Source organism: Haemaphysalis longicornis, unplaced genomic scaffold (assembly GCF_048455015.1).
Source record: "Haemaphysalis longicornis isolate Haplotype H1 unplaced genomic scaffold, Haemaphysalis longicornis Haplotype H1 scaffold_1, whole genome shotgun sequence".
Lineage (NCBI taxonomy): Eukaryota > Metazoa > Arthropoda > Arachnida > Ixodida > Ixodidae > Haemaphysalis > Haemaphysalis longicornis.
In genome coordinates, this window is record NW_027526203.1 from 345672556 (window position 1) to 345699064 (window position 26509).

Here is a 26509-nt window from a genome sequence, read left to right on the forward strand (position 1 = left end):
GCCGCTGGCCCCGGTGGAAGGCCAAGGCCAGATCGGGCAGAGCCCACTGCCCGGCCGGCGCCCGCACCAGGACCCTCGGCGTGAGTTGGGGCGATGGTCCAGGCGCAGGGGCCCGCCCTCAGGACGAGCGCCTATCGGCTGCGCCATCGAGCCTCGGTGACATATCACCGCGATCCCGGCCGCGCTTATCTGAAGGTCAACCAACCGGCGGCCCCAGCCTGCGCGCCGAGGCACACGTCGGGCGTCCAGAGCCGATAGGTCCGCCGCTCGGGGCCCTTCAGTCGCGACCATGCACGGCGCCCGGATTCCCTGCCTCTTGGCGGCGATCGCCTGCTTCGCCGCCGGTGAGTGTCTCCCAGCACGTGGCCCAGTTCCGCCACAGCGCCTGCATCGCCAGCGTGCAGGCTGGGCAGAGGGTGCTCTTGTCCCGCTGCATGGCGCGGTAGCCTCTAGAAACGCTTCCGTTCCTTGCCTCGCGCGGAGTGTAGGAAGCACGTGCAAGTGTAGAACCCCTGCACGGCGGGTCTGCGCTGAACGAGGCCAGTGATGCTATAGTGCATGTTCAGTTGTCGTCCAAGGCAAGGCTATACAGCATCATCGGTCTGCTCGCCAAAAATCCGAGTGTTTTCGTATGAATCCCACTTAAAATGTCGCGTCGAGAAGTGAGTGCTTGTCCCGGTTTCGTGTCTTTGCACTGTTCTTCAAAATTGGGTTCACAGAAAGATTGATTTGCGGCATTCAGCTGTCGCACATGTCCCTAGTGTCGGGCGTGTGTTTCAACATTGCTTGCTCTTCCCTGAGCTGCATAGAGACAAGTCGCTAAATGCTTGGTGCACTGGGCACTCTTGTTTCAAATGCGGTCTCAAACGATCGCTAAAATTACGAAGGATGCTGTTGCAAAAAAAAAAAAAGAAAAGACTAGAAACTAAAATGCAAGGTATATGTTTTTCAACGTGCTCTTGCAGCGGTGGTCACCAGTCTCCAAATTTAGCCTTCCATTGTGATCAGCTCCGTAAGGGCGTAACTGGGTTTTTTTCAACCTTTCGAAACTATCTGGTTGTGATTTTGCAAAGTTGCTCGAAAGAAAATCACAACTCGGGTTCATTTGAAAACTTGTATGCATTTAAAGAGGCTGCCAAGAATAATAGAACCGAAACGAAAATATTGAACAAGCTGATACCATTGAGTTTGTTTCTGCTACCAGACATTATCTTGCCTGCAAAATTTTCCCTTACAGAGCTGTGAAACAAGATTGTTGCAGGCAGGATGTTTATGGCCATAAAGAAACTCAATGGCGTCAGTTATCGTGCTTCCGTTTAGGTTTCCCTTCGCATAACTTCAGAATGCATGCTCTTCGCTCCCTTTCCTCATTTTATTCCTTTTGTCAAAGACTTGTAGGCCGCAGGAAAATAATGTGAGTGCTGACAAGCGCATGGAGAAATTTGAAAAAGCACGAAAACAAAGCTCAGCTTATCGAGTACAGCTTATCAGGCTGTACTTGTATTAACGAACAATGGTTCATCGCACGCTGAAATATTGTTCAGACAAGACCAGATTTGTTACGGCGCAGCTGCATGTCGAAGGCACACCACAAAAATAATTCAAAAGCGGATCTGTTGTTCGCGGGCGACCGAGAATAAGAGGCCATCGTAAAGAAAGTTTATCCTGAATCACCACGAACAAGAAAACCCGACATGGTCGTATGTATACGACGGTACCCCAAATGCGGATTTATATTTTTGCCACTGCGCGCGATGCAACCTGAGACTCTCGGGGACCGCGCGCTGTATACATCGAACGGTTAACATGTGTTCGCCTGCGAGGATAGCGCGCACCACCTCTTTGTGTAACGGCTTCCTTGTGCTGCTCTTTAAGATCAGACACGGGAGTAGTGGTTAACCAAAAATAAAAACACCAGGTCAACGTGATTCGAGCTCAAGGGGATTCTTTCCCCCAAGTTTGGGGGATATTTTGTTAGAGCGCGCCTTCCTCATGGCGCGTGCAACTGCCACCAGAAAAACCGCCGTCATCGCGTCCGTAAAGCTCCGTCGGTGTAGCGTGTGATTTATTCCAAGGTTTCTCTGTACACTTCTTCAACGTCAATTGGGAGCTCTACGCGGCTCGGAGTTTGCCACGCCGGCGCGCTACGGCGCCTCTCGCCCGTGCGATAGCGGCCATCGCGCCCAGCACGGCCGTTTTCAGGCAGCAGCGGATGCCCCCAGACTTGTACGGCTATCGTTTCTCTCCCGGCGCCATATGACCCGTTTCCTGCCGCGCGACCGACTCTAGTTGGTGCAACAGGAAACAAACAACAAAAATTTACCCTAAACATTCCTTGCGTAAGCGGGGTCTCTCGCAAGTATATATATAGTGTAGCACGTGTGCAACAGACCGAACAGTGTCAGCGCTTGGCTTCTCTTGCTCTCTTTATTCCGTTGCCGTTTTTTTCTTCTGCACCCCGCCGACGCTACATCTTGGGACGTGTCCTTAATCCCTGTGGTTGCGTTTAGGAATGCGCGCTGCCCGTACTTGCGAAAACAAATCCGATCTGCCGATATGTCCACTACAAAAACCTTTTTTTCCTACCTAAAAGTTACCTCAAAACGCTCAGAGAACAAAATATAAGAGTGAGCACAGCATCTTGTGTCTGCATTCATGTAATGTATCTAGCATTGTTTTCTCAGCAGGCGTGTGCGTTAGGGCGTTTTTTTGTTTCTGTGTTCATGCAGGTACCTATTTTTGTACGGATAGCAGGTGCAGCCGAAGCACCTGCTGTCTTGTGCTTCGACAAAATAAACAATTTTTCCAACGTTGTTTATTCTTCCACGTCCATCATCGTACGTAAAAACAAAGAAGAAATGTCTGAGCTACTCAGGCCCGCAGTGTACGTCATGGGACATTTCAAGCTGACATGTGAAAGCCCGGTGGAGTGATGTGCCGCATCTGGTTTTCCCGAAGTGTGCAGAGTCTTTATTCAGCGTTGGTCCTAGCAAGGTTTTGTGCATTCAGGCGCAGGCGCAATGAAGTTTTATAGCGCTGCGGATTTGTTTTGGCTGTCCAAGGGCATGCACTCGGCATCGAGCATCGAAATGCGCACTCACGGGTATTAGCCGCAACGTCAATCGAGAAAGGACGGCCGATCGAAACGGGTTGCATGTATACGCCATTCACACGTGCACCCCGTTTCTCCAGGCTCAATATGTATGTAGCAGGCGCAGTCGTTCATGCGGTAGGCGGCGTCAATTCTGAGCGTCAGTCGCTCCTCGCTGGTGACTCTATGGATAACTTGGGTCTTACCGCAAGGTGGAATGAGCTCGCTTAAACAAGCCCTGCGTGAACAGCGGAACTTCCTTTGCTTGAGCGGAAATTTTCGACCTGAATAAATTTCGAGGCTGTATAAGCCATCGTTTTCTATTCGGCCCCATTCCAACGCGATCATTGAATCGGAGTGGCTTTCGGTACGGACTTTGAACCCTGTGGGCACCTGGGTTCAAAGAATAAAACTAAACAATTCTAAGTGCCGATGCGAATTTACGGCCCGCACTTTTACGCGCAACGTCATCATTCGGTGTCTCACAAGCTGAGGCATGGCGCGTGAGCAGGTCACCGAAGTCGGTGAGTGGGGTTGGGTAGAGTCACTGAAAAGTGCACGGGCTGGAGTGTGCAAAGTGTACACTCCAAAAGTGTACAAAAGTGATCCCACGAAATCTTTTTGCAGGTGGTTGTGGGCTCTGCCAGAAGTCATTGTAATTCTCGGTGACCCCTTGCAAACATACTGTAAAAAAAGTTTCATGTAACGCTGCGAAATGTAGGAATATATCGTATAAGTGCTTTAGGTTGTCACAGCATGCAGTCAAAAGTAAACAGAGCACGGGTTGGAGAATTTAGGAGAATTTCTCCACCCTGTGCCTAGCCAGCTTCTGCACTAAAATTTCTCTGCACACACGCAGTTTACCCTGAATTACCCTGAATCCAACCTCGCCCGATATTTCTAGGTACACGCCAAAAGACAGAGATTGAGAAATTACGCACGGAGTACTTTTTTTATTACTAGTCAATTAGGAGTAGCTAGTCGGTGATCACCATTTGTGTTGGTGCGCTGTCATAACTACATTGTTTTTTCCTCTTTCTTGCAAGGTAATCTTGTTCAACAAAAGTTTATTTTTTTGTTCAATTCAATGACCCGCATCCCGAATTCAGAAACGATTTGTTATTTGCGCCTGGAAAAGTTGGAACACCAAAAAGTGCCCTAATAAATTCCTTGGTCATATTTAACCATGTAACTGGCAGGTATAACATTTCTTGAATTTGTTCGCCAGAATTTCAAGCCTTCAACCCAACCGGCTTGTTGTGATAACAATGTCTATACTAGAGAAATTGGGTGCACCTCTAAGTACTTTGGACAACGTTGTCTGCGTTGTTCCGCGGTGATGTAGCGCAAGTTTTGTATATGTACTTTAAGGGACCATGAAGACAAACTACAAGTTCGTTTTATTCGAATAATTTGGTGTTTTATAGTGCCCCCCCCCCCCCCCCCCGCCTCCGCTTGTCCGGCATCGAACGGTGCTTTATTCACTGGGAAATTAAACAATTTAATTTAAGACAAAATTTTGATTCTCCATTAATAAAAACAGCGCAAAGGACGGGACACGAGTGAAAACAGACTCGTGTCCCGTCCTTTGCGCTGTTTTTATTAATGGATTCCTACCGACTCACCCAGCTTCGCACTCTCGTTCAGTTTGATTCTCCCGCTGAATTGTGGGTTTCGTGACGTCTGCGATGACGTATCCATGGCAGGTACTTAAACGAATATTATTATGATGACTAGGCCTTCAGCGAACGGCGAAACGGCCTGTTTACCGTCAGTCCTCCTAAATGGCGCTACGATACTGCTCAGGACTGCTGTCCGCACTCGCTTTGTTTTTCATCGGATTTGCAACTTGCTAATTTTTGTTACGGCTGATAGTAATCGTTTCGTGAAGCATTGGATATGCTTGACAAACAGGTTCTTAGAAGACAATTCGCTTATGCCAGTTGGCTAGTGTACACGCTCAACGCGCCGTACGGCTGTGCAGCTATAACCGGCATAGTGCGTGCAGTACGCACGGGTGCTTTGATGTGTACGTGTGTGTTCGTAACTTCCATTGTTTACCTCACCATTCTTACGGTGATAGAAGTAATATACATTGAATTTAAGCGCGAACAGCTCGTTCTGCAAGCCTATATGCCCTGCCTAACTTGCGTTTGTTTTTGTTGGCCTCAGCCAATCGCACAGCTGCCCAAATGTCATAGGCTGTAGTGCGGGAAATGAGCTAGTGTTCGCATGGCCATTCTCTTTCTTTCTAATTATAAAGCTTATTTGAGTCAAGTTTGCGTCCAAAGTGGTGTCAGTGGTTTCAGTCTAACGAGGCAATCTTTCGAATGAACAGAACTTGCGTTTTGTCTTTATGGCCCCTTTGAAACAAAGCACCTCGCGGATATGTACTATCTTCCTTGCGCAGCCATAACGCAAGCCGGTCAGTAAGGAAGTGGATACTGTGCAGCCTAGCTGGAGCAAACAAACATCCGCACGAACCTTGTGCGGGCCTCCAAAGCATCCCTAAGCTCTAACAAAGACGTCTGATAATGGTACACAAAAACAAAAAAAGGCGTTTGACACACGAAAAAACAATACGCTTATACAAACCGACAGCGAAACGAATACAAGCCGTTTTATTTCAGGCTGTGCGATGCGCTTACTGCCTCTCTATGCTTGGCACACAGCAGTAGGGGCTGTTAACTCTTCTCGATAGCGTAGCAAAAGCAATTTGGGTGAAGCCTTCGCAAAATAAATACTTATCAAAGAACTCTGAGCATTGGACTTTCGAAATAAGCTAGCAAAGACGATTTACTCTAACCTGCTGCTAATTAATTTGTTTCTGGAAACATCTCGAGGGTATTCAGAGGTGTGAGAAGCTCACTATATAAGAAAAAAAAAGAGGGTAAAAGTGCTTTTAAATGAATTCAAACGTCAAAACACGCGTGTTTGAGCACAGAGGCTGCAGCCACACTCAATCGGAGTGTAACAGACATGGAGGAAAGAAAGGTAGTAGACAACAACAGCGCGAGTCCCGTAGTTGACGTCAGGAGCCAGGGAGCGCTACTCGAAGATCTCACTGCCAATAGCGCACGTGGGAGAAGTTTCTTCCACACGACGGGCTGTCCCGCAGCGCACATACCGGCCTTGCGACCGTTTTGCTGACGCGCACTCCCCGATTCCTGTGCGTCATCAGCGCAGCGAATTGTCAGGAGCCGAGTTGACGGTGTTGCACACGGGAGTGAAAGCATACACTTGTAAACGCATTTTCTACTACGCAACTTTGTTACTTACCAGGAGCTCACGGAGGGACACAAAAGCGGATACCGAGATCAACGAACTCCGTTGTTCGTCTTTGAGTGGGGCCCTGTACCAGAATAACCTTGAGAGCAAGATTCATAAAGCGACAAATAGAATATGCCGTTTACGTTCACTGCCAGTTTCGGTCCTACACTACTGGCGAGTGACACCACGAACGGGGCGCAATACTGGCCATTCATGAAGCATCCCTTCGAGTGAACGTCCGCCGTGGAGGTACGGATGTTTGTGTGTTCATAAAATCTGCAAGCCTTGCTTTGTAGCTTCAGTTTACACGGCGTTAACAGATGCGCTGCTTTTGCGGTCTTGCCATGCCACGTTCGTCCTTCAGTGCGCGTGCTTCTATGCCTTAGCACAATCGAGCTAGCCACGTGGTTACTCTGCCGCGTGCTGGGGCTATATTCTAACCCTTGTCCGGCTCGAGGGCACTCAACGTGTCATGCGCCACCGCAATCTTATCGGCGGTCGGACGGACTTAAAGACATCTTGGCTGATTAATTGAGTCGAGCACAGCGGAATCTGTGCTCGTCCTGAAGCGTGCGTTTGTCAGAGGCGCTCGAGATAGGGAGCCGATAAAGAACACGTATCGAGAACCCATACACAAGGATTGCCATCCGCAACACGTCTGCTGCTTCATTCATAGGGCAGTCACACTGCATTGCATCCGGTCAGCCGCGTGCGTTCCCGGCGCTACTCTTTGTGCGCTTACTATTCTTCCTGTCTGCCTCACAAACAAACGCATGTTCGCGTGTACGCCACGACACATCGCCTTTGGAAGCTGGGATGTACTTTTACGCGAGAGCGTATATATTCGCGCAAGCATTACGGGCCCATGAGGCGAAAAACCAGGTGTTGTGAGCAGTGGATGGCGCCGAAATTTGACGTTCCTTCAACTTAAAATGAGGGGGGAAAAACTGTGTCAGGAAAGGTAGCCGATCCCAGGGAAGTGACTTAACCATTGCTCTATATATACATATACCACAGCGAAATTCGTCTTTCGCGGCACACTTAAGTCTGCTTTAATGCTTTGAATGCAAAAGCATGAAGGCTTCGGTAATACTTTGCTAGAGAAGTGAATCCCTAGAGAAGGGAAACGTGGCAGGAGGCAGCAGAAGGTTAGATGGGCAGAGGAGGTCAAGAAGTTTGCGGGGATAAATTGGTCGCTGTTAGCCCAGGACCGGGATACTCAATTGGATATCTATGGGAGAAGCCTTTGCCCTGCAGTGGGCGTAGATATGATGATGATGATGATGATGATGATGATGATGATACTTTGCTGCTACATGGCCTGTCCGTCTGACGCTGGTTCCATAAACCTACCATAACACAGCTTCGTAGCTTCTCAGTAAGGAGTTCCGAATCATCTTTGGACTGGTCACGTACCCGCTTAAAAGGATTCGCCAGTGCCAGCTGCCGTCAGATGCTCGCGACCTGTTGGCCGACTCTTATTTGTCTGCGGCGTCTATCGCTGCATACCCACTCAGGGGGATTGGCCATTGAAGATAACTGCTGCCGTCGGAAGTACACGGCAGATTCACCAATTCTCGTTGCCTTAACTCTTCAAAGCACGTAAGCAGACTTAAGTGCCCCAGCAATTTGTGCATGAAGCTTGTAAATCAAAGACGCGTGCAATTGTAAAATAGTTATGCTGTTGTGTCAAGCCCAGCACAGTGTTACCGTCCCACAAAGTAGCACATACGTGCCGAGGGGTATACGACGCTTTTTAAAACGACTAATCAACTCAACCGTTTGATACAAGTTCAATAAATCATCATCAACATCATCAGCCTATCTGAGTCCTCCGCAGAGAGAGAGAGAGAGAAGGCTCCTTATTAGAGGAGAAAGCCGGAATGTTTGCATGAATTTCGACACCGGCATGCTACTCGTCGGGGGAAAGGGGAAAGGAAAGGCGCGATAGATTACAGGGCAGAAGAAAGATAAGAAATAAAAAAAAGAGAGAAAAAATAACAAAAAAGTGACGTTCAGTTTGTGTCAGTAGTGTGATAAAAAACGACGGGTTTTTAAACTCTAAATCATTGCAATGACGCTAATCCTGTCCAGATAGTCGAAGAACGCCGCCAGTACTTTGCGTTGAGCTGGTGGAGATGGCCATGGACCAAGTACTTTCAAGGTAATTGGTCCTGGCCTGAGGCGCTCTAGTTCCTGCACAAGACTACACCTTGCGTGTATATATGCGGAGCATTCCAACAGCAAATGCTCCACCGTTTCCAGCGATCCACAGGTGACACAGTAAGGGTTTGTGGTGTCACAAGTCGGAAAAAGGTATGACTTCGTAAGCGCTGCGTTAAGTCGAAGTCGGTGGTATAACGTCTCGAATAGGCGCAGAAGTACCTCTGGCAGCCTCATCCTGAGCTCAGGGTCTGTGTAGCGTAGGCATGGTGGTGCTCTGGAAGGGACCAGAGATGGTTGCGTTCCGTTAAAACGAGCGCCTTCGCCGTAGTTGTGGCATCACGCCTAGCGAAGAAAATCTTCCTCACATTGCTCATTTCCAGGCCCCTGCGAGCGGCTTCATCCGCCTTCTCATTTCCTAGAACACCACGGTGACCGGGAAGCCACTAAAACGTTATACGCTTGTCCCATTGACCTACAGACGCGCCCGTCCTGTGCAGCCCAATCCATTCTCTAACCCAGAGTTTTCCCTACTTCTACTTCTAGTGCCATCTCTAGGTATCGACTCTGTTACCCCGGTTTTCCATTAGTTGTCATTTCGTCCCACTACATGCCCAGGCCAAATCTATTTCTTTTTCTTTATTTGAACTAGGTTAGCTTCCACCTGAGTTTTTTTTATTCTTATCCAGGACGCTCTTCTCCTGTCCCTAAGCTTGACTCTAACGTCCTTCGTTTCATGCCCCGTTGAGCTGACCTAAGTTTTCTTTCCAGTTGTTTAGTAAGACGCCAAGTTTCCGCCCCGTATGTCATGACCGGCAGTATGCATTGGTTGTATACCATCATTTTCAGTGATACGTGCTATTCATTATTTGGAAGTGCTTGCCGAGTGCACCCTAGCCCATATCTTTTCAGCGCCGGATTTCTCTCTCATGGTTTGAATCAGCACTGATAACTTGAGTATACAGTAGTTACATTGATCCACTACTTCAAGCATTTCATTACCTACTGAATAGGTTGCTTCCTGCATACCTTTTAAATGTTACTATAGACTTATTCATATTTATTTAAACCTACTACCAAACTTTTCGAGTGAAGGTCCTGAAGCATTTTTTCAGGTGTTTTCCAGACTCACTTGAAAAAACAACGTCGTTCTAAAGTATCAAGTGGCTCAAATATGGCACTTTTATCTGTAGTCCTGACTTCTTTCAGTCAAGCTTCCGTAATATCCCTTCCAGACAAGCTGTAAGCAGTTTTGGCGTGATTGTGTCCCCTTGTATCCTTCGCTTTCTGATCTGATGCTTTTTGTTCTTCTTGTGAAGGATCATCCTGCCCGTACATTTTTTGTAAATGTATCTCGAGAGTCCCGTGTTCCTGCAGCTCTTAATAAAAAAGGTCGTAAAAAGGTAGTAACGTCCGTATTTACTAACTCCTTACGAGCTTTATTACCCCGCGGTTTTGTACGTAGGCTCTGCCACTAACAACTGCATGGTTAGTAAATTAACTGAGTGTAGGAAGTAGTGTGCACTAGATTAAGGTCGTGCTTATGACTAGGTTATGCATGGCCAATTAGTAAACGCATGTAGCTCAGAAGAGTGCTATCGCTAGGACTTTGCTAGTGGAGGTAGTGGTGCTTACTGCCTGCTTCAGTTAGTAACCCTGATCAGTGCTAAATTTACTACCTCCAGTTACTAAGTACCTAGTGTATACTGGGACAAGTAACTTGTTAGTATTCCATTACTGAATGCCCCGACCTTTTTTTGGTTTTGCGGCGTTGTCTGCAGTCAGTATTTTTTTCGGTCTATAAATGCCATGTGAAGGAGCTTATTACATTCCGCGTATTTTCAAGCAAAGCTTTTTACCTCTACCCCCCAAGGGTTCTTTCGCGACCATTGGTGTCTACAGAAAACTCTCACGAACAAATAAAAGAATTTACTGGCACCGCCAGGAATCGAACCTGGAACTAATAGAATAACAAAGCGAGAGCCCGTTGTCTTACGATTTAACTACGAGCCCACGCGGAGACGGGGAAGACAGGTGGTGCACTCACCAAGCACATTTACGGGTTTACCCACCTGGATTCTCGCTGATGCCACGTGATAGCGTCATGCGACCTCTCGCGCCGCTGTGCGCTCCATTCATGGCACGTCTAGCGGCACTGTGCGCGCCCTGCGCATGTGCTAGGAGTTACAAAAAATAAAGGAAGCTCACACCAACGCATGACATCTCACTTCTAGTACGCCACTGTGCTAAAGCCTGTGGCCTCCAGTGTTCACTTAAAAAATCACAGCTCCTTGTCGTCCCCCCTCACGCCGAACGACACATCAAGGAACACATTCAAATACTCCTTGATGGCCAGGCCATCACTCCAGGCCCCAGCATCAAGATCCTCGGCCTACACCTCCAGGCCAACACCAAGAGTGACGTATCCTTGCAGCGCCTCAAACACAGCATCGATCAAATCATACACATGATGAGGCGAGTTGCCACCAAGAAGCGACGCCTGAATGAATCCGATACCTTTCAATTAATTCAAGCTTTTGTCCTCTCGAGAATCACTTACGTCAACCCCCTGTTTCCTTCTCGGCAAGGAGGAATGATTAGAAAGGTGGTTGAGCAGGCCATTGGTCTTCCCATTAGTGAGTCCACAGAGAGGCTGCTTAGCACGGGGCTCCACAGCACGGGGGAAGAGCTGATATAGGGCCATCTTCCTAACCAGAAGCTCCGATTGAGCAGAACTGCGGCGGGTCGCCACATCTTTCACCATATTGGCTGGGCAGCACAGAATGCAGCTCCGCTTGATGTACTCCCGGACTCTTGGCGTCAAGAACTAAAGATGCTCCCTTTGCTTAGAAATATGAACCCCTCACACGATGAGGGTCGCCGACAAGCACGGGCTCAAGCGCTCAACTCCACCCTCGGTGGGGATCATGCAGTTACTACAGAGACGCCTCGCAACATCGAGGGCAGCAGTACGCCATCATCGTGGCTACCCCCAGAACCAACCTCCTTGCGTGTGCATCACTCAAGACCCAAGACATGATGGCAGCAGAAGAGGCAGCCATCGCCTTGGCTTTCACTCAACCAGGGGTTCGTAAGGTAGTCACCGATTCCCAACAAGCCTACCGGAATCACCAGTCAGTTTGGGTGTACCGACCTGCACTGCGTGTGCTAAAAAACCACTCCCCAAATGGTTCCATTCAGCTCATCTGGACACCCGCTCGCGCGTACATGGAGGGCAACGAATACGCCCACCGACAAGCCTGCGCTTTTACCCCCCGTGCTATGGAGCTGCACCAGGACAGTCACCTGCTTGTCAGGTTCAGGGAGACAACCCAGCATGACAACCTAGCATTATCGCCTCCAAAGACAGACCCTACCTTCGCCTTACCCTGACCTTTCTAGAGAACAACAAACTAATCTATGGCTACAATCCGGCTCCTTCCCACACGCGACGCGTCTTCATTTAATGCACCGGAATCGCCAGACGCTAAATGTAAATTTTGCTCAGAACTATGAACACTCCGCCACATAATCTGGGTGTGCGACTTTAGCCCTGAGCACCCTCCTCTCTTTCCGTCAACTACCCAACAAGAGCAATGGGAGATGCTGCTGTCCAGCCCCTCTCTGCCTACCCAGCTTCAGCTGGTGGACAGAGCACAGGCGGCGCGGACTGCATATGGGCTCCAGTGAAGGAACCACTCCCCTGGGCCGCGCTCTGGGCCATTCAGAAATATGAATAGAAGTATTTCCTCTTCCTTCGCCACCTCCTCCTCCTCCTACGTCTCAGCCGCCGATCTCGTCACCTCCGTCCGCGGCGGCAGAGACGGAGAAATGAGATCGTCTAACACCAGGTTTGAGCTTCTTTAATTTTATAAAACAAGAGTTTCCACTCATGTGCTACACCAATACAACTCAACCAACCACCGTTCATGCATCATGCATTGATTTAACCTTAACTAGAATATCTCTTTGAAGTAATAAATGGTGTGGTTAAGTGCATTTCACTTCACTCTGGTTTCACAATTTGTAGAGCGACGTGAGTGAATCTAAGTGACGTCGCATGGGTAATCGTTGTGGGAGCCGTTTACAGCTTTGCTTTCCAACCACATTCACAGGGTGGATTGGCGCGAATTTTTTCTATGCCCCGATTGATGACATAGATGCGGTCAATCGCTAAATATTGTTTTATTCCTCCAATGTTAATACACTCTTGTACTTTTCTGAATAAATTTGAATTTGAATAAACCCATACTGCTTTCTTGATTGTTGGAATACGAGGATGTCGCGTATGCGGTTAACCATATCCCTTCAAACAGCTTGTATACAAAAGAGAATATACGCTGATGGGCTTGTAATTATTAAGCTCCCTGACGTGGCTTTTTTTGTGAATTACTTTTGTATTTTTAGGCTAAGCGCACCCTGATGTCCTAACGCTTACGAAAATAATTTTGCAAACTTTCTTGCAATGTCTCTTCGCTCTTCTACGTGATCCGCGAACATTCCGTCGTTGCCTGCTGCTATTCCTTTGTTTACTCCCTTGGGCGCGTTTCCTACCCCGTCTCTTTAGTTACTAAACCGGCCTCGCGAACCTAATTTCTGGGTTCAGTACTGCCCCTTGGTCCAACATTGTTATGTGTGGGACCGTTCCGGTATACTTTTGTTAAACCGTTACCTCTTCCGTCTCTCAGTGCTTACAATAGCTTCATCCACGGCTGCTCTTACCGCCCCCCAAAGAAAGAAGATAACGTGGCGCAAACTAGACGTGGACGAAGAAGACAAGGTAAGACAGATACAGGCGCCTGTATCTGTCTTACCTTCGTCCACGTCGATAGTTTGCGCCACGTTTTCTTCTTTTTTTAAGTACGCACGCTCAGCAACAAGTTTGTTAAATCGTACTGCCCGCAGGTATACAATCGTAGCTATATGTTGGTGCATAGGAATAAAAGTCTGTAGGCCCTAACCTATTGGGCCTTTAAGGCAAGCCTGCGTATACGTGTATGGCGGAGACGAGCCCCTGGAAATAATGTTTACGCACAATCTGACACTTTCCACTCTGGAGTTTCCTTTCCCCTTTTCCCGAATTGACGTTTTTTGTATCGAACTCAACGGCATGAACAGGCGGTTGCTTGGTAGATCTTTGGGCTTCATCGGTTTTTGAGGAAAGAAATTCCCCGTGTCGTTGTCATGCCCCATTGACAAATACCCATGGGGGAGAGTGTGGGTGGATTACCAAGAAACCAATAGGAGCTACGTGCCACGTGCATTGTTGCCGGCGACAGGCAGGCGTACACAGCAGCGGAGGCGCCATCACACGTGCTCGGTATCGGATTGGTCACTGGGTGGAGGAGGTTGGCGTGCGCTCGCCGTAGCGGGGAGGAGGAAAGCTCCAGTCGCGCTTCGTCGCTGTGCGCATGTGCTCTTCAGATGTTTACGTGTTTAACAGGACAGGGGTAACGGGGCTGCTAGGCGCGTCGCGTGCTGAGGCGAGCCGTTTAAACAACACCATAACACCGGAACAGTTAGTGATATAAGGAATGACCAAGGAATGATACAAGAGGGCACCGGCTGCATCCACGTTCACTAGCAGTGAACTTGGGTGCAACTGGCGCCTCCGTGTATCATTTTCTGATGGCACGCGCCCTAACTTTCTCCCCCTCTCCGTACCCTCTCCCCTTGGAATGAACGAGCAATTACACGCTTTTACTCCGCAACCGCACGAGGCGCTGGCTTGACCGCGGCTGAGCTTGAAGGTCAGACTGACGGACTCAGGCGTTTTTTGGGTTTGCAGCTGAAGTAGTAGAGCTTTCGCTCTAAAATGTGATTTCTTTTTGACGCGCTATCTAGGGGTGTAGTATTTTCTAAAGGACCCACCGCGGTGGCTCAGTGGCTAAGGCATTGTGCTGCTGAGCACGAGGTCGCGGGTTCGATTCCCGGCCGCGGCGGCCGCTTTTCTGATGGAGGCGAAAAGCAAAAACGCCCGTGTGTGCGAGATTTCGGCGCACGTTAAAGACCCCTAGGTGGTCGAAATCAATCCGGAGCCCTCCACTACGGCGCGCCTCATCACCTGCGTTGCGTAGGCGCGTTAAACCCCACAATCAATCAATTTTCGAAAGGCGGGATCAGCTGATCGAAGTTCCAAAATTTGTTTCATATTACTTTAAAACTTCGCTCAACTCGGCTATTTGCATCGGTTTTATCACCGTGGCATAACGGCATTTTACTGCATTTCCCTGGCACGTACGCCACTGCTCCTAAGTCGCCGTGTACCCGACTTGCAACTTTTTTTCGTTTTAAGGCGTTGACCCTTTTCTTGAAACGCTGCAGCTGGCGCGATAAAAGGCGGCGGAGAAAAACAGCGCTATCTGTATACGTAGCGCGGGTATCGAGTGCCCCTTATGTGCACAGTTGTTCTAAAGTTCTGCGACACGTTTCGACAGGAGCGTATAGCACAAGGGTGCCCACAGCCCAGCCTTCGTCGAACGAGGTTGTTCCAGCTAAATAATGCTACAGAATCTCACGTCCGTGCTAAACACGATAAATGGTTTTGGGATGGTTTTTGGAGGCAATTTATTTAAGTGCTCATTTTGGGCGTAATCACGCTCCAGGGCGTATACCGTTTCCGCGAAGTGAAGACTGCCACCAAAAAAAGATGACAGCAGAAGGACTTCACTTCGGCAAAAATTACACGCACAGGGGAGAGTGAAGGACGATCACCCAACTTTGCTACTTTTTTTCTGCTGGATTATGTCCACGTTAAGACGATTCCAACAATCACGGTAACGTGTATTATCACGGGTAAAAATACTGAAGTGGGTTAAACTAAAAAAAGGGAAACAGTAAAAATATTTGTGCCGTGAATATTTCTTCGCGTATGAATTAATTTTCTGCCTTAGCAATTGAGAATTGCAACACTTTAAACATGTGCACAGTTAAAACAGTGTGAGGCTGGCCTATCTCTTGCAATATTTCGCGTTCTTTATAGGCTGGCTTGTTTGAGATATGAGCGCGGTTCACTGATTACCCCGTAGCACAGAATGTTGCTGATTACATTGATCGAATTAGGTGTGTGATCGAAACTTGTACATTTGGTTCAAACGGTATCGTATGGTGTAACAGAGTGGCTTAAGGCGAAGATAAGGTGGAGAAGATGGGGCTGGTTAAAACGTTCAATGATGTCATGGTTTCCTCCTCTAGGACCCTTAGTACGTTTTACGGTTTCAAATGTTGAATCTTCCCCAATGCCGCATTGCTGTGTAACATCCTCTACCCAAAATCTCGTCTGCGTTTGTGGCATGCAGGGGATAAGCTGCGACAGGTTGGCTAACGTCGAAATTCACAAGGGCCCGTCGGAAGGGGTGAAAAAAAATCAGGGGAACGAGTGTCCAGACATCACGATCTGGCTTCCGACTGTCGACGTTTGCGTCTCGCAGCAAGAAGCCGCGCTCGAGGATGGGTCTCCTCCGGGGAGCTGTTGTCGTCAGCGCGACAGTCGCTGTGGCGGGCGGGGGGCCCCGAAAACACTTGTCGATAAGTGGTCGTGATTAGCGGCGCAGACGTAGCAACGCCGCGGGGACCACTTTCGTCCTTCCCAGCCTGGGAGCCCCAACGCCACGCTCTGGTGCAGCCCTGCGGAGTTTGAGCGGGCCGCCAATTGCCGCGCCCGGCTTCCCGTGGCCGGGGCTTTGCTCTCCGTTGGCCGGCAGAGGGCGAAGGTGGCGACCAATTCCGCTGCTGGGCTATTAAACCGAAAAAGTAAAAATGAACCCCGATTTCGCCTGGCCAGAAAGCGAGAGTGGTTTAATGAACTTACGAAGTGAGCAGGGCAACCTATGTACGTTGCCTGACTTGCCATGCAAAATGGAGATGGTGATGATGCGAAGTTCAGTCACACACGCAGGTACACTTGCACAGACGGGGAACAACCCTGCTTCAGAGTCACACATGGCACCTTGCATTGTGTGGCATCACATTCACACAATGCAAGATGCCATGCTTGCACTACGTCACGTCAAAGCCTCGAGCACTTAATGTGGATCATTGAGCGAAAGGGCCGGCGTGTCAGATCGCGGAATATACCAATTCCTATTGGCTTGCAGATTGCGGCTTCCGAATTCCCATTTGCTGCGAACGCAGACAATGGGAACGGGAACGCAGGTTGGTGCGCAGCAGATGGAGCGGGCGGCGCGGGTATGCGATGGCCCGTCGTTGTTTTTTAAGTGCGGAGCACTTTAGGGTCCTCCCTTGTCGTCGTAGCTCGTTTGCTGTCACGATGTCTAGCCACCGCCGCATTCAGGCGAAGTAACGATATAACGGACCCAAACAGAGCCTCACGGCACGGCGTAACACAGAGGCTTCGAAAGACAACCGCTCAAACCTCCTGAACCTCTGGCACTTGTCGTACATCTCCCCATTATTTAACGCAAAGAAAACTGCAGGTACATTTGAGGCAAAAATTTGTGTAATTAACCGGCAGATACCGCGTTCATTTAGTTAGGGACGCGCGTTGGGTTGGTTTTTACGGTAGTAAGCGAAAAAAGTGGCCGCGGAAGACACGCGTTCGAAACTGCGCAGTAAGGCTCCAGAACGTGTGAGATGAAAGCAAGCACAAAAAACAAAACTCCCGTTCGTGCTGTTCCAGGCAGTGGGCGCGCTAGCACTTCGAAGGCGGGAAATTTGAATTGCGTTGGACAAACCTGTGTTCAATTCATCAACAGAGGAGTGAGGCAAGGAGGGGAAGAGCGTAAGTGGTGATAGCAATTAGTGGATAACGGCGACACAGCCTCTGGCGAATCACTGCTCTCCACTTCCGACAGCTTTCACGTTGAGTAGAACTGCTTTAATTTCTTTTTGCCGTGTTCCTCCGCCAGAAAAGAAATGTGGCACAACACCCGCTCCAGCAAAGCGATGACAGGTTTACAGCCAATTAAAAACAAACAAGGTTAAACGCCCAAAATGCGATTGTTAGATAATATCAAACTTTTAGATCACTGAAAGAGCGAGAGAATACTTTTATTGTCTGAGGGGGCATGAATGCCCTGGTGGGGAAAGAGAGGGACATAGAGGGAGGGAATGAACCTTGAACCGTGATATCTCTTCGATCACTGAAAAAAAAAAAAAGAAAAACGCATTGTACAAATAATGAGGAATGGGCGGGTGAAAACAAAATAATAAATACAATGACAGTCGAACGTTGCCAACCTAGAGTTGCCAACCAGTGCCCGCAGTCCGACGTACGATGTATACATACGACGTTGCTTGGCACGCCGTTAGGCTCAACGTTAAGGCTACCTAGCGTTAAGCCTGACATTGAACGTATGGCTTAAGTCACGTTTTGACGTTTAACGTCACGCTTTTGCGACGTTACTATTAAAATTGCTCTCATCATTGTAGGTCAAGCAGCGGGTGCCTGCTGACGTTGTAATACTTCATAGCGGGACATTAGGCCTAAGCTTCTGAACTCCAGCGCCCATCCGACAGTTCAGTTGCTGCTGTTAGTCTAGCAAGGAGTTACGTACCCACAGAGGGGCGCAAACCTGCGCAGGCTGTGTTTGACAGCAGCGACAAATTCTCCTTGATCCAGCGGGACGGCTAGCTTTAGGCATGTTACTTCTGATAGGTAGACATGTTTTAGTGGCGGGTAAGACGGCTGTGAACCTCGGGACATTTTTTTCCTTTCTTCAAAGACTTTAAACATGGTCCCAACCCCGGAAGTGGGGGTCGAACACAGAGAACCCGAAGTTTGAAGCTTGGGGATCTGATATTCAAAACTTATCACCATGACATGCTCACATGGCTTGTTCAGAGCAGAAAAAGGCTCAATGTAGCTTTCACGGCCTTCAAATGCTCGTAGTCGTTTAATTAAGCGCGCACCGGCGTCGACGCTAGTAGAATTGTGAAACGCGGGCATAGATACAGCCCCATGCACCCTCCTTCGTTGCCCGAGGAGATTTGTTGCCATGCTGAAGGAGGGGGGGGGGGGGGGGGGGCTCATTTACGTTTTGAAAAGGCTGTTAATATATCACCCACGCAGAAGAAAATGACTGTGGCGCAAGAGACCCGCAACATTATCTTTAAACCATATAATAAGCCCAGGGAAGCCCAGGTGATGAAGGGATCCAACCGGAGTGATTCCGCTGAAGTTTTTATCAATTTGCATCTGGCGTTACGTCTCACGAACGGCTGACGTGTAGCCGTGCCCACGCACGCAACCGAGTAATCTTCTCATTCTGAAGTGCATGCTTCAACAGCCACTGTTGTTGAAAGCCGGTCGGTTGATTTTCTGAGGCTCCTGTTGTAGGAGTGTGCCATGCTGTGTGACCACCGCAGTTCGCATGCAATGGCCGAGAGAAGTGAGCAGCTAGGGGACAGGAGGATGTCTCTCGGCAAGAACTAGTCGTCCCAAACAAACCGCTGTGATTTTTTTCCGCCTTGTTGTTGTGGAGTGGCGTCCTGGCACCCGAGGCCGGCCTGAAACACTGAGCGTGTATGCCGGGCCTCGGCGTAAGTGCTCAGCGGCCAACTGTGTGCTTTTCTGCACCTTTCAGATTCAGTTATCTCGCCCCCAGCTCCAGGTACGTACCATAGCAACGTACGCCTGCTCTGAATGCATACTCACACTAACGGATGATTGCTTAAGTGTGATGAGCCGTGCTGAGAGTGCATGGTATGTATCTGGCGCTGGGAACTCGCTCTTTTTTCCCCCTCCCTGATTCTCACTAATCCTTCGCTGTCCGAGTCGTTTCTCTGGCGACGTGACTGTTATTGTGACCGTGCACATTTTATTGACTACACTGATTTTCTTCGCATGCGTATACACCTTCTGTCTTCAAAGTCACCTCTTTTTAATCGCATCCAGTCTGCAGGCTCGTTTTCGTGTCTTCTTCAGAGGGTCAGAGAGGGGCATGCTTTCCGTGTGGGATACTATTTTTCGTATGATTTCGTATTTAGGTTTCTTGATTTTAGTGCGAATACCAATCCTCTAACCTTTTTGCGCCAAACCAAAGTAGCGTGTATCTGATCATCCCATCAAAACCATGCGTGCGTATTCGTAAGCAAGATTTTTTTTTTTAATATGAGGTTTAAAAAATTCTTTCAGTTCGACTTTGGAGCATCTTTTCTGACATGCGTAGTTGTTTGGTCATTTTTTTCCCTAGAACGTATATGCCCAACATTATATAGCAGAGTCATCGTCAATGTTCGTCATAGCATAGTTTGTGCGTCATTTTGCTTTGGAGAGAATGGGCCTGCTAGCGCGCAGTCGATCTTTTGGCTTAGTATTGTGGCGAAATCTTTGTTTCACATGCTCTTGCACGCGTTGTCTCGTCTCAACACTCCTTCTTTCGGCGTCTAAACATCTCGCTCTTGCTTCTATCAGAACTCAATCTTAAAACTGTCTCTACCGCGAAGGACCGTCACATTTTTTGTTGTTGTAGTGCTTTTTCAGTGAACAGGATTCACCCATACGAAAAGTTCCCCTAATTGTGTCCTTCGCTATATTGGCCCCTTTTATGGAGACTGCTTCCATTGTAAAAAAAAACTCAATTTCCTTTTTGTTATTTGTTCCTCGCTATTCAGGTATATGCGGCAAGAACTTGCCATTGAGTCACATGTTGCCTACAACCGGGACTTGAGTCAATGTTTAATTTAAATGTATGGATAAAACTGGTATTTGGTCTTGCAAACGTCAAAAGTATTTCTTCCTGGGTTACTTGAAGAATGACTCATGGGTCATTCCATGCCAAACGTCCCAGCCGTGAAGTCGACCATCACGGATTTCTTCAATAAAAATTGCGGCTCATCGTTGCGTGGCCCACAATGCCCCCACAAAGTATTTTTGTCCGAAAACTATTTTTTTTTTTATTTTTGCTGCCGCCATTTTATCTCCAGGGTTTAAAGCAAAGTTAGATCTGTTAAAAAAATTGTAAAACGTCACTTCTTTTTCAATCGCCACCATTTTTTCGTGGACATCATGTTGAGGCCCTGGACTGCGCTAATCCGCATTAGTAAAAGATTTTTGCTCTTTTTTGTTCTCATTACTCCATTCAGAAAATACACGATGTTCCGCATTTTCAAACTTTTTTAGCAGATACAAGAACACTCTCTGAGCCTATAAAGCATTTTTTTTCTGAATGTCACCGTTGTAGACAATTTGTAAAAAAATATATTGCCACTGAAAAAAGAAGAAATGGGCGAGAAAACATTTGTCAAATTTGGAAAAAATCCCCTTTCCGCCCATATTCACCCCTAAATTTCGCATCGTTGTGCTTGTAGCAAAAATATCAAATACAAAGTATTCACTAGTACAAATCATAGCAGTTTATTTCAGAAAGTTTAATTGGAACAGTTTTTCTTTTAGCAGAGAAAAATAATTTTGTACACGGACACTTCACCACTTTGTTCCACGGAGCGTCTTCTCTGCACGGCAGGCGCTGCCTTCATGAAAGACGCGCGAGCCAGCGGCTTCGTGCCGCAAGAATGCCTTTCCCTGCAATAGTATTTTGTAGCGTCAATTGATACGGGAAAAAGGGATATTTCGCGTGTTGGTGCGGAAAGTGGTGGTGCACCCATTCTACGAGTACGTGTAGACTGAGCTGGCTGGACCATATAAAGCATCAGTGTATGTTATGCGTGGTATCCCGTACGTATGCCGAACAACAGAAAGGAAACCGTTGAACGGATTAAGTTGCATGCGTTATCGGAATCACACACACTGATGCTTTAAGTGAACGTCTGATGTCCAGCCAGCCGTTTAGTCTACAAGTACTCGTAGAATGGGCACACCACTGTTAGCTCCATGTTGTACTTTTCGCGCCAACGCGCGGACTATCCCTTTTTCCCGTATTTACGCTACGAAATATCATTGCAGAGAAAGGTATCCTTTTTTTTATTTGCGATAGCATGCCCGTTGGCATAAAGATAACCTATTTACAGGCAGAGATGGGAACCCTTCTCTCGGAGGGAGGCAAGAAGGGAGTGGTGGTGGGGTCCCCAGAGCCACCGCTGGAGGTCGGGGGGTCTTCCAGGATGGAGGCCTGCGCATCTCGGGTGTTACCTTCTGGTTGAGTCCAGTGAAGGACATGATCCGCATCGACTTGTTCGGCAGGAGCTGTGCGGAAGGGGCAGGTGTCATCGAACTGGACATGGTAGCGTGCTGGCCACGCCCGGGTCACAGCAGGTGAAAGCGCCACTCCAACGCGAAGTCTGCGCAGCAAAACCTCTTCCAAGCGAGCAAGTCTAAGGTCCGTTCCTCGCGGTTGGGTGAGGGCAGGTGTGGCGCGACGCAGATCGTCCTTCCGTTGGAGAAAGTTTTCTAATGGACCGGTTGTTAACATTGCCAGCGGCTGAGGAATACAGACGTGGGGTGACAAGCCCTATCCGCTGCAATGTGAATGGGGAGCGTATTCCGCCGAACGCACAACAGCCGGAGAGGGCAGGGGCACGTGTCTAGTAGTGTGTGGATGTCCCTTGAAATAGTGCAATTGCTGGATACTCGGCGCAAATTCCGTATCGCCGCCGTGGAGTTCGTATAAAGATGCAGGATGCAACCCACTGGGGTACGCTGTAGGGCCGGCGTTAATGCCATCCGGGGTGGCTGTGAGCTCCGCCAGTAGAGCTGGCAGGGTGCGGATAGTTTGGTAGAGGCAAGTTTGAGAGGCGTCTGGGTAGACTGGACACTGTCTGGGTAGACTGGACACTGCATCACAGTTCATAAAAACGCCATCCTGGGCCCTAACGTCCACGAAGGCCTGTATAGCCTCGTACTTGGTCTCCGCCGTCAGTAGTGTTCCTCTCGCGACTGCTTTTCCGGTCGATTGAGTGTGAAGTCGAGTCAGTGGTCGATTGACGGTAACCTGGTGATACAGCCATGGTGGCCTGGTGGCAGGGCGATCTGGTGAAGCAGGTAGGGAACAACCCATGTGACTAGCTAAGGCCGCTGCTTCCGCAACAAAAGTACGTTTGTGCATACGGGCTTAGCGACGTTATTTAACCAGTTCGTCAAGCGTGTTCAGCTGAGCCTCAGCCTGGAGAGATGGTATCGGGGTCATTCTAGGGAGGCAGGTGATGGTGCGCATTGCGGCTCTGTTAATAGTCTGAAGTCGGGCCCACTCCGTCTGAGTCATGTACTGTAATTGTGCCTGATAAACCATTCGAGGCTGCAGTACTGACCTCACCAGGAGACGAGCGATCTTGGAGCAGGAGCCACTAGACTTCTGCGAGATGCGTCGAATCGGGTGGGGCATCTGGCCTGCTTTTCGTCGGGCAGATTGAAGCCACATGGCAGCCGACCCGGACGCTGAAATTTCCAATTATAGCACGCGAAGAGGTGTAGCAGTGCGTACGGGTTGGCCGGAAAGTTGGAGTATGAGGGAAGAAATCGCCAGTTTGCGATGGCCCCAAGCACTGGCCGCATGCAGAACGGCTGTTTTGTCCGTTGAAAGTGTCAGTCCAGCGTATTGACACCATTTCTGCTTGTCTCTTGAGGCTTCTTGAAGGCTTCTCTTTGCCGATGCAGGTCTGAGTGGACGGTCCATACCGTTATGTCGTCCGTGTAGACGAGGAAATGCAGGTCCGGTATGGAGCCCAGATGGCAGGCAAGCAGCAACATCATAATATTAAGAGGGGTAAAATCACCGACCCCTGAGATACTCCGCGAACTGGTGTGAGGTGGCCATAGCTTGCCCCGCCGATTGGTATAGAAAAAGATATTTTAGTAAGAAAGGTCTGGTGGAAGAGCACAGCTTGTCTGGGAGGCAAAGGCTTCGGGGGAATTTCCAGGATAGCCCCGTGGCTGACGTCATCGTAGGCCTTGTGGATGTCCATGGCAAGGACTGTCCGCACTTTGTGTGAACGACCGCCTAGTAACACCATTGACGACAAATGGCCAAGCCCATCCTCTGTACCCAGACGAGGTCTAAACCCAATCTGGGCCGGGTGGTACCGTAGGAAAGTGTCCAACCACCATTGAAGGCGGGCTGTCAGCATGCACTCCAAAAGCTTGCAAAGCATGGACGTCAAGGGGATGGGGCGCGAATTGGGAAGATTGTCGGGTGGCTTCCCTGGCTTCGGTATAGGCACAATATCAGCGTCAAGCCACAACTCTGGTATTTGGGCAGAGAGCCAAACCTCGTTGGCGTAGTCGACGAGAGTGCTAAGCGCTGGTTCATCGATGTTCTTGTATACCTCATATGTAACGCCGTTCGGACCCGGAGCCGTCCGAAGTTTTGCATGGTCAATCGCAGCTAGGAACTCGGCCATGGTGTAGGCTGATTGAATTCGATGAGCTGCGTCGTCAGAGGGCGGTGAACCAACCTGGTCTGACAGAGGAAACGGCACGGGCTACTGGCTGGAAGGATGTCATAGGCAGGGTACAAGGCGCGGCAAACATTCGTGCAGCGCGAAGCCGCTGGTTCGAGCACGTTTCATGTGGCAGGCGCATGCCGTGCAGAGAAGACGCTCTGTGGAACAACGGTGGGGAAGGGTTGGTGTACAAATTCAAAAATTTTTTTTCTATGCTAAAACAAAAACTGTTCCGATTACGCTTTCTGAAATAAACTGTGATTATTTGTACTAATGAATGCCTTGTATTCGATATTTTTACTACGAGCACAACAATGCGCAATTCAGGGGTGAATATGGGCCGTTAAGGAGACTTCTACAAAGTTGACAAATGTTTTTTCGCACATTTCTCCCTTTTTCAGTGTCAATATATTTTTTACGAATTGTCCACAATGGTGAAATGCAGAAAAAAAAACGCTTCATCGGCTGAGAGAGTGTGCTTGTATCTGCTATAAATGTTTGAAAATGCGCAATGCCGTGTATTCTCTGAAGGGCGTAACGAGGTCTTAATAAGCAAAAATCTTTCAAAAAGGCGGCATAGGGCAGGCGAGGGCCTCAACATGAAGCCCACAAAAAAATGGTGGCGATTGAAAAAGAAACAATTTTTTGACAGACCTAACTTTGCTTTAAACCCTGGAGATAAAAGGATGGCTACAAAAACGAAATAATTTTTTCGGACAGCATTGTGGGCAACGCAAGGATGAGCCGCGATTTTTATTGAAGAAATCCGTGATGGTCGACATTACGGCTGGGACGCTTGGCATGAAACGACCCTTATATAAGTAAAAAAATTTGGGCACAACATTGCTCTCGTGCGATTTTTTGCATGCATACATGTCACCGCATTATTTCTGCTTTACCACAATGCAAGGGACCAAACGGGCAAAACAAGCAATTGAAGGGGCTCAGCTTGACTCAAGAGAATGTAATCTTCTCCTGTAGCTCAATTGGTAGAGCATCGGGCGCGGGTGCGACAACCGAAGGTTGTAGGTTTGGATCCTACCCAGAGCGAATTTTTTCTATATTTCTTTCTTAGCATTCTGAAATTCCTATTATCGCGACAGGCAGAGAACTAGATCCACTGTGCCCTCGTTGGCGTTATGGGCATAGGCAATAATCCTATCTCCCTCGCTGGGCCTCTAGGACGCAGCGAATGACCATTCGAGTGCGATGTAATGCAGAACAGCTATAGGTCCACGCGTATACCTTCGACCGGAGTACCTTTGAACCGAGCCGCTTAACAAATCTGAGAGTGTTCCGAATGCAAGCAGTTTAGCTAGAAGCCGCGCAGTAGTCAACAATGGCGATAGTGGCCATGAGCCTGTTATCTGTAGGAGGCTTATCTGGAAAGCGCCTAACCTGAAAGCTGAAAATGTATTGCTTGTTTTACAGTTTTCTTTCACCCGATATGAACCGATTTAATTCTTTCGAGGTAAATTTAATTCCATGATTTGAAAGGGCTTGTGGTGTTATTGACTTTGTTGGCAGCTTAGTTTTGTGTACAGGCCCCGTATTAAACTAAGCACAACTTTAAACTTACGTTTGTAGTTCTTTTTATGAAAATACGTGTTCTTGTGTAGATGTTTGCAAGTTTTAAATTATTGAGATCATAACTTCTAAACTGACAAGCGGTCACGACAATCTCGAATTCAGTAAAGATGTGCGCTTGTCTTTTCCATAGCTCAGAGAAGCGAAGTTTATAAGCACGACAAATGGGGCCACTTGGTGCTGCTTCATCTAGAATTGCGCTGGGTGTAACTACGACGAAAGTGGACAAGAAGACGAGACGATGCGGAGGGAAACAAACTTACATTTTTAGTGAGGTTCCTAAACTTTTTTTCCCCCCCCGGGTTCACAAGAGCGTATTTTTTCGTTTCCTGGAAGAGTCGGGATATAAGCGAAATATTGTTAGGCCTTATGCTGATTATCAGCTGATCTATACTTTAACTTGCAGAGCAGACTAGGGGTATCGGGTATCATTTAGAAATACTTTTAACTTTTCTGTTCAGTGGAACAAAAGAAGCGTTATTGTGGATAAATGAAAACTGTGGCCTATTCTCCCCCTTTTTCCTATTAGTGCCACGATATTTGTTAATTACCGTACTGCATGTCTGTGAGACACAACTCTATTGGGGGTTTTGTTGTGGTCGCTAGCCTCTTTTCGTAGATCATGATACGCCATCCTCCAACATTTACTCGTTTAAAAGAAATGCGCTTGATCCTGTACTCTCAAAAACGGCCGTGCGTCTGCTTCAGCACAACGTGCCTGAATGACCTATCATTGCCATCAAGCGAGCAAAGTAGTCCAATTGCAAGGCCAACCATACGACTTAACTCGAAAAAAAAAATGATCTGCGCCTTCCAACAATATTAAATGAATGGGCTCGGTATCATAACATAGATATATTATCCATATCTCTTAAGGACCTGCGCGCAATGTTCATGCAAACTTGAAGGTTTCTTATACTCATGCCTTGTCATTCTTTTCTTTGTGCGTGTGTTTTTATGCTTACTTGCTGGTACTTTTATGTTGTTTTTAGTCCGATTGCATCTTATTTATACTGCTCATTTCTACACTACAGTTGCACCCTGACATGTGTTTACGCACTGTATGTATGTATGTCTACTAGTGTTGTTTGTGGTCGAGAC

The 26509-nt window shown here is 48.2% G+C and overlaps 1 protein-coding gene across 4 annotated transcripts in view; it reads left to right on the forward strand.

Moving 5' to 3' along the window:
- The first annotated feature begins 6 nt into the window (after positions 1 to 6).
- Mtp (microsomal triacylglycerol transfer protein) overlaps positions 7 to 26509 on the forward strand; it is a 69625-nt gene continuing 43122 nt past the window's right edge. For 2 of the 4 annotated variants that reach the window (XM_077685143.1, XM_077685148.1), the window contains exons 1-2: positions 7 to 344; positions 19069 to 19095. In XM_077685143.1, the coding sequence (XP_077541269.1) occupies positions 290 to 344; positions 19069 to 19095 (82 nt within the window). In that variant the 5' untranslated portion in view covers positions 7 to 289. The remainder of the gene's footprint in view (positions 345 to 19068; positions 19096 to 26509) is intronic. The other 2 variants (XM_077685150.1, XM_077685154.1) reach the window with 1 other exon arrangement.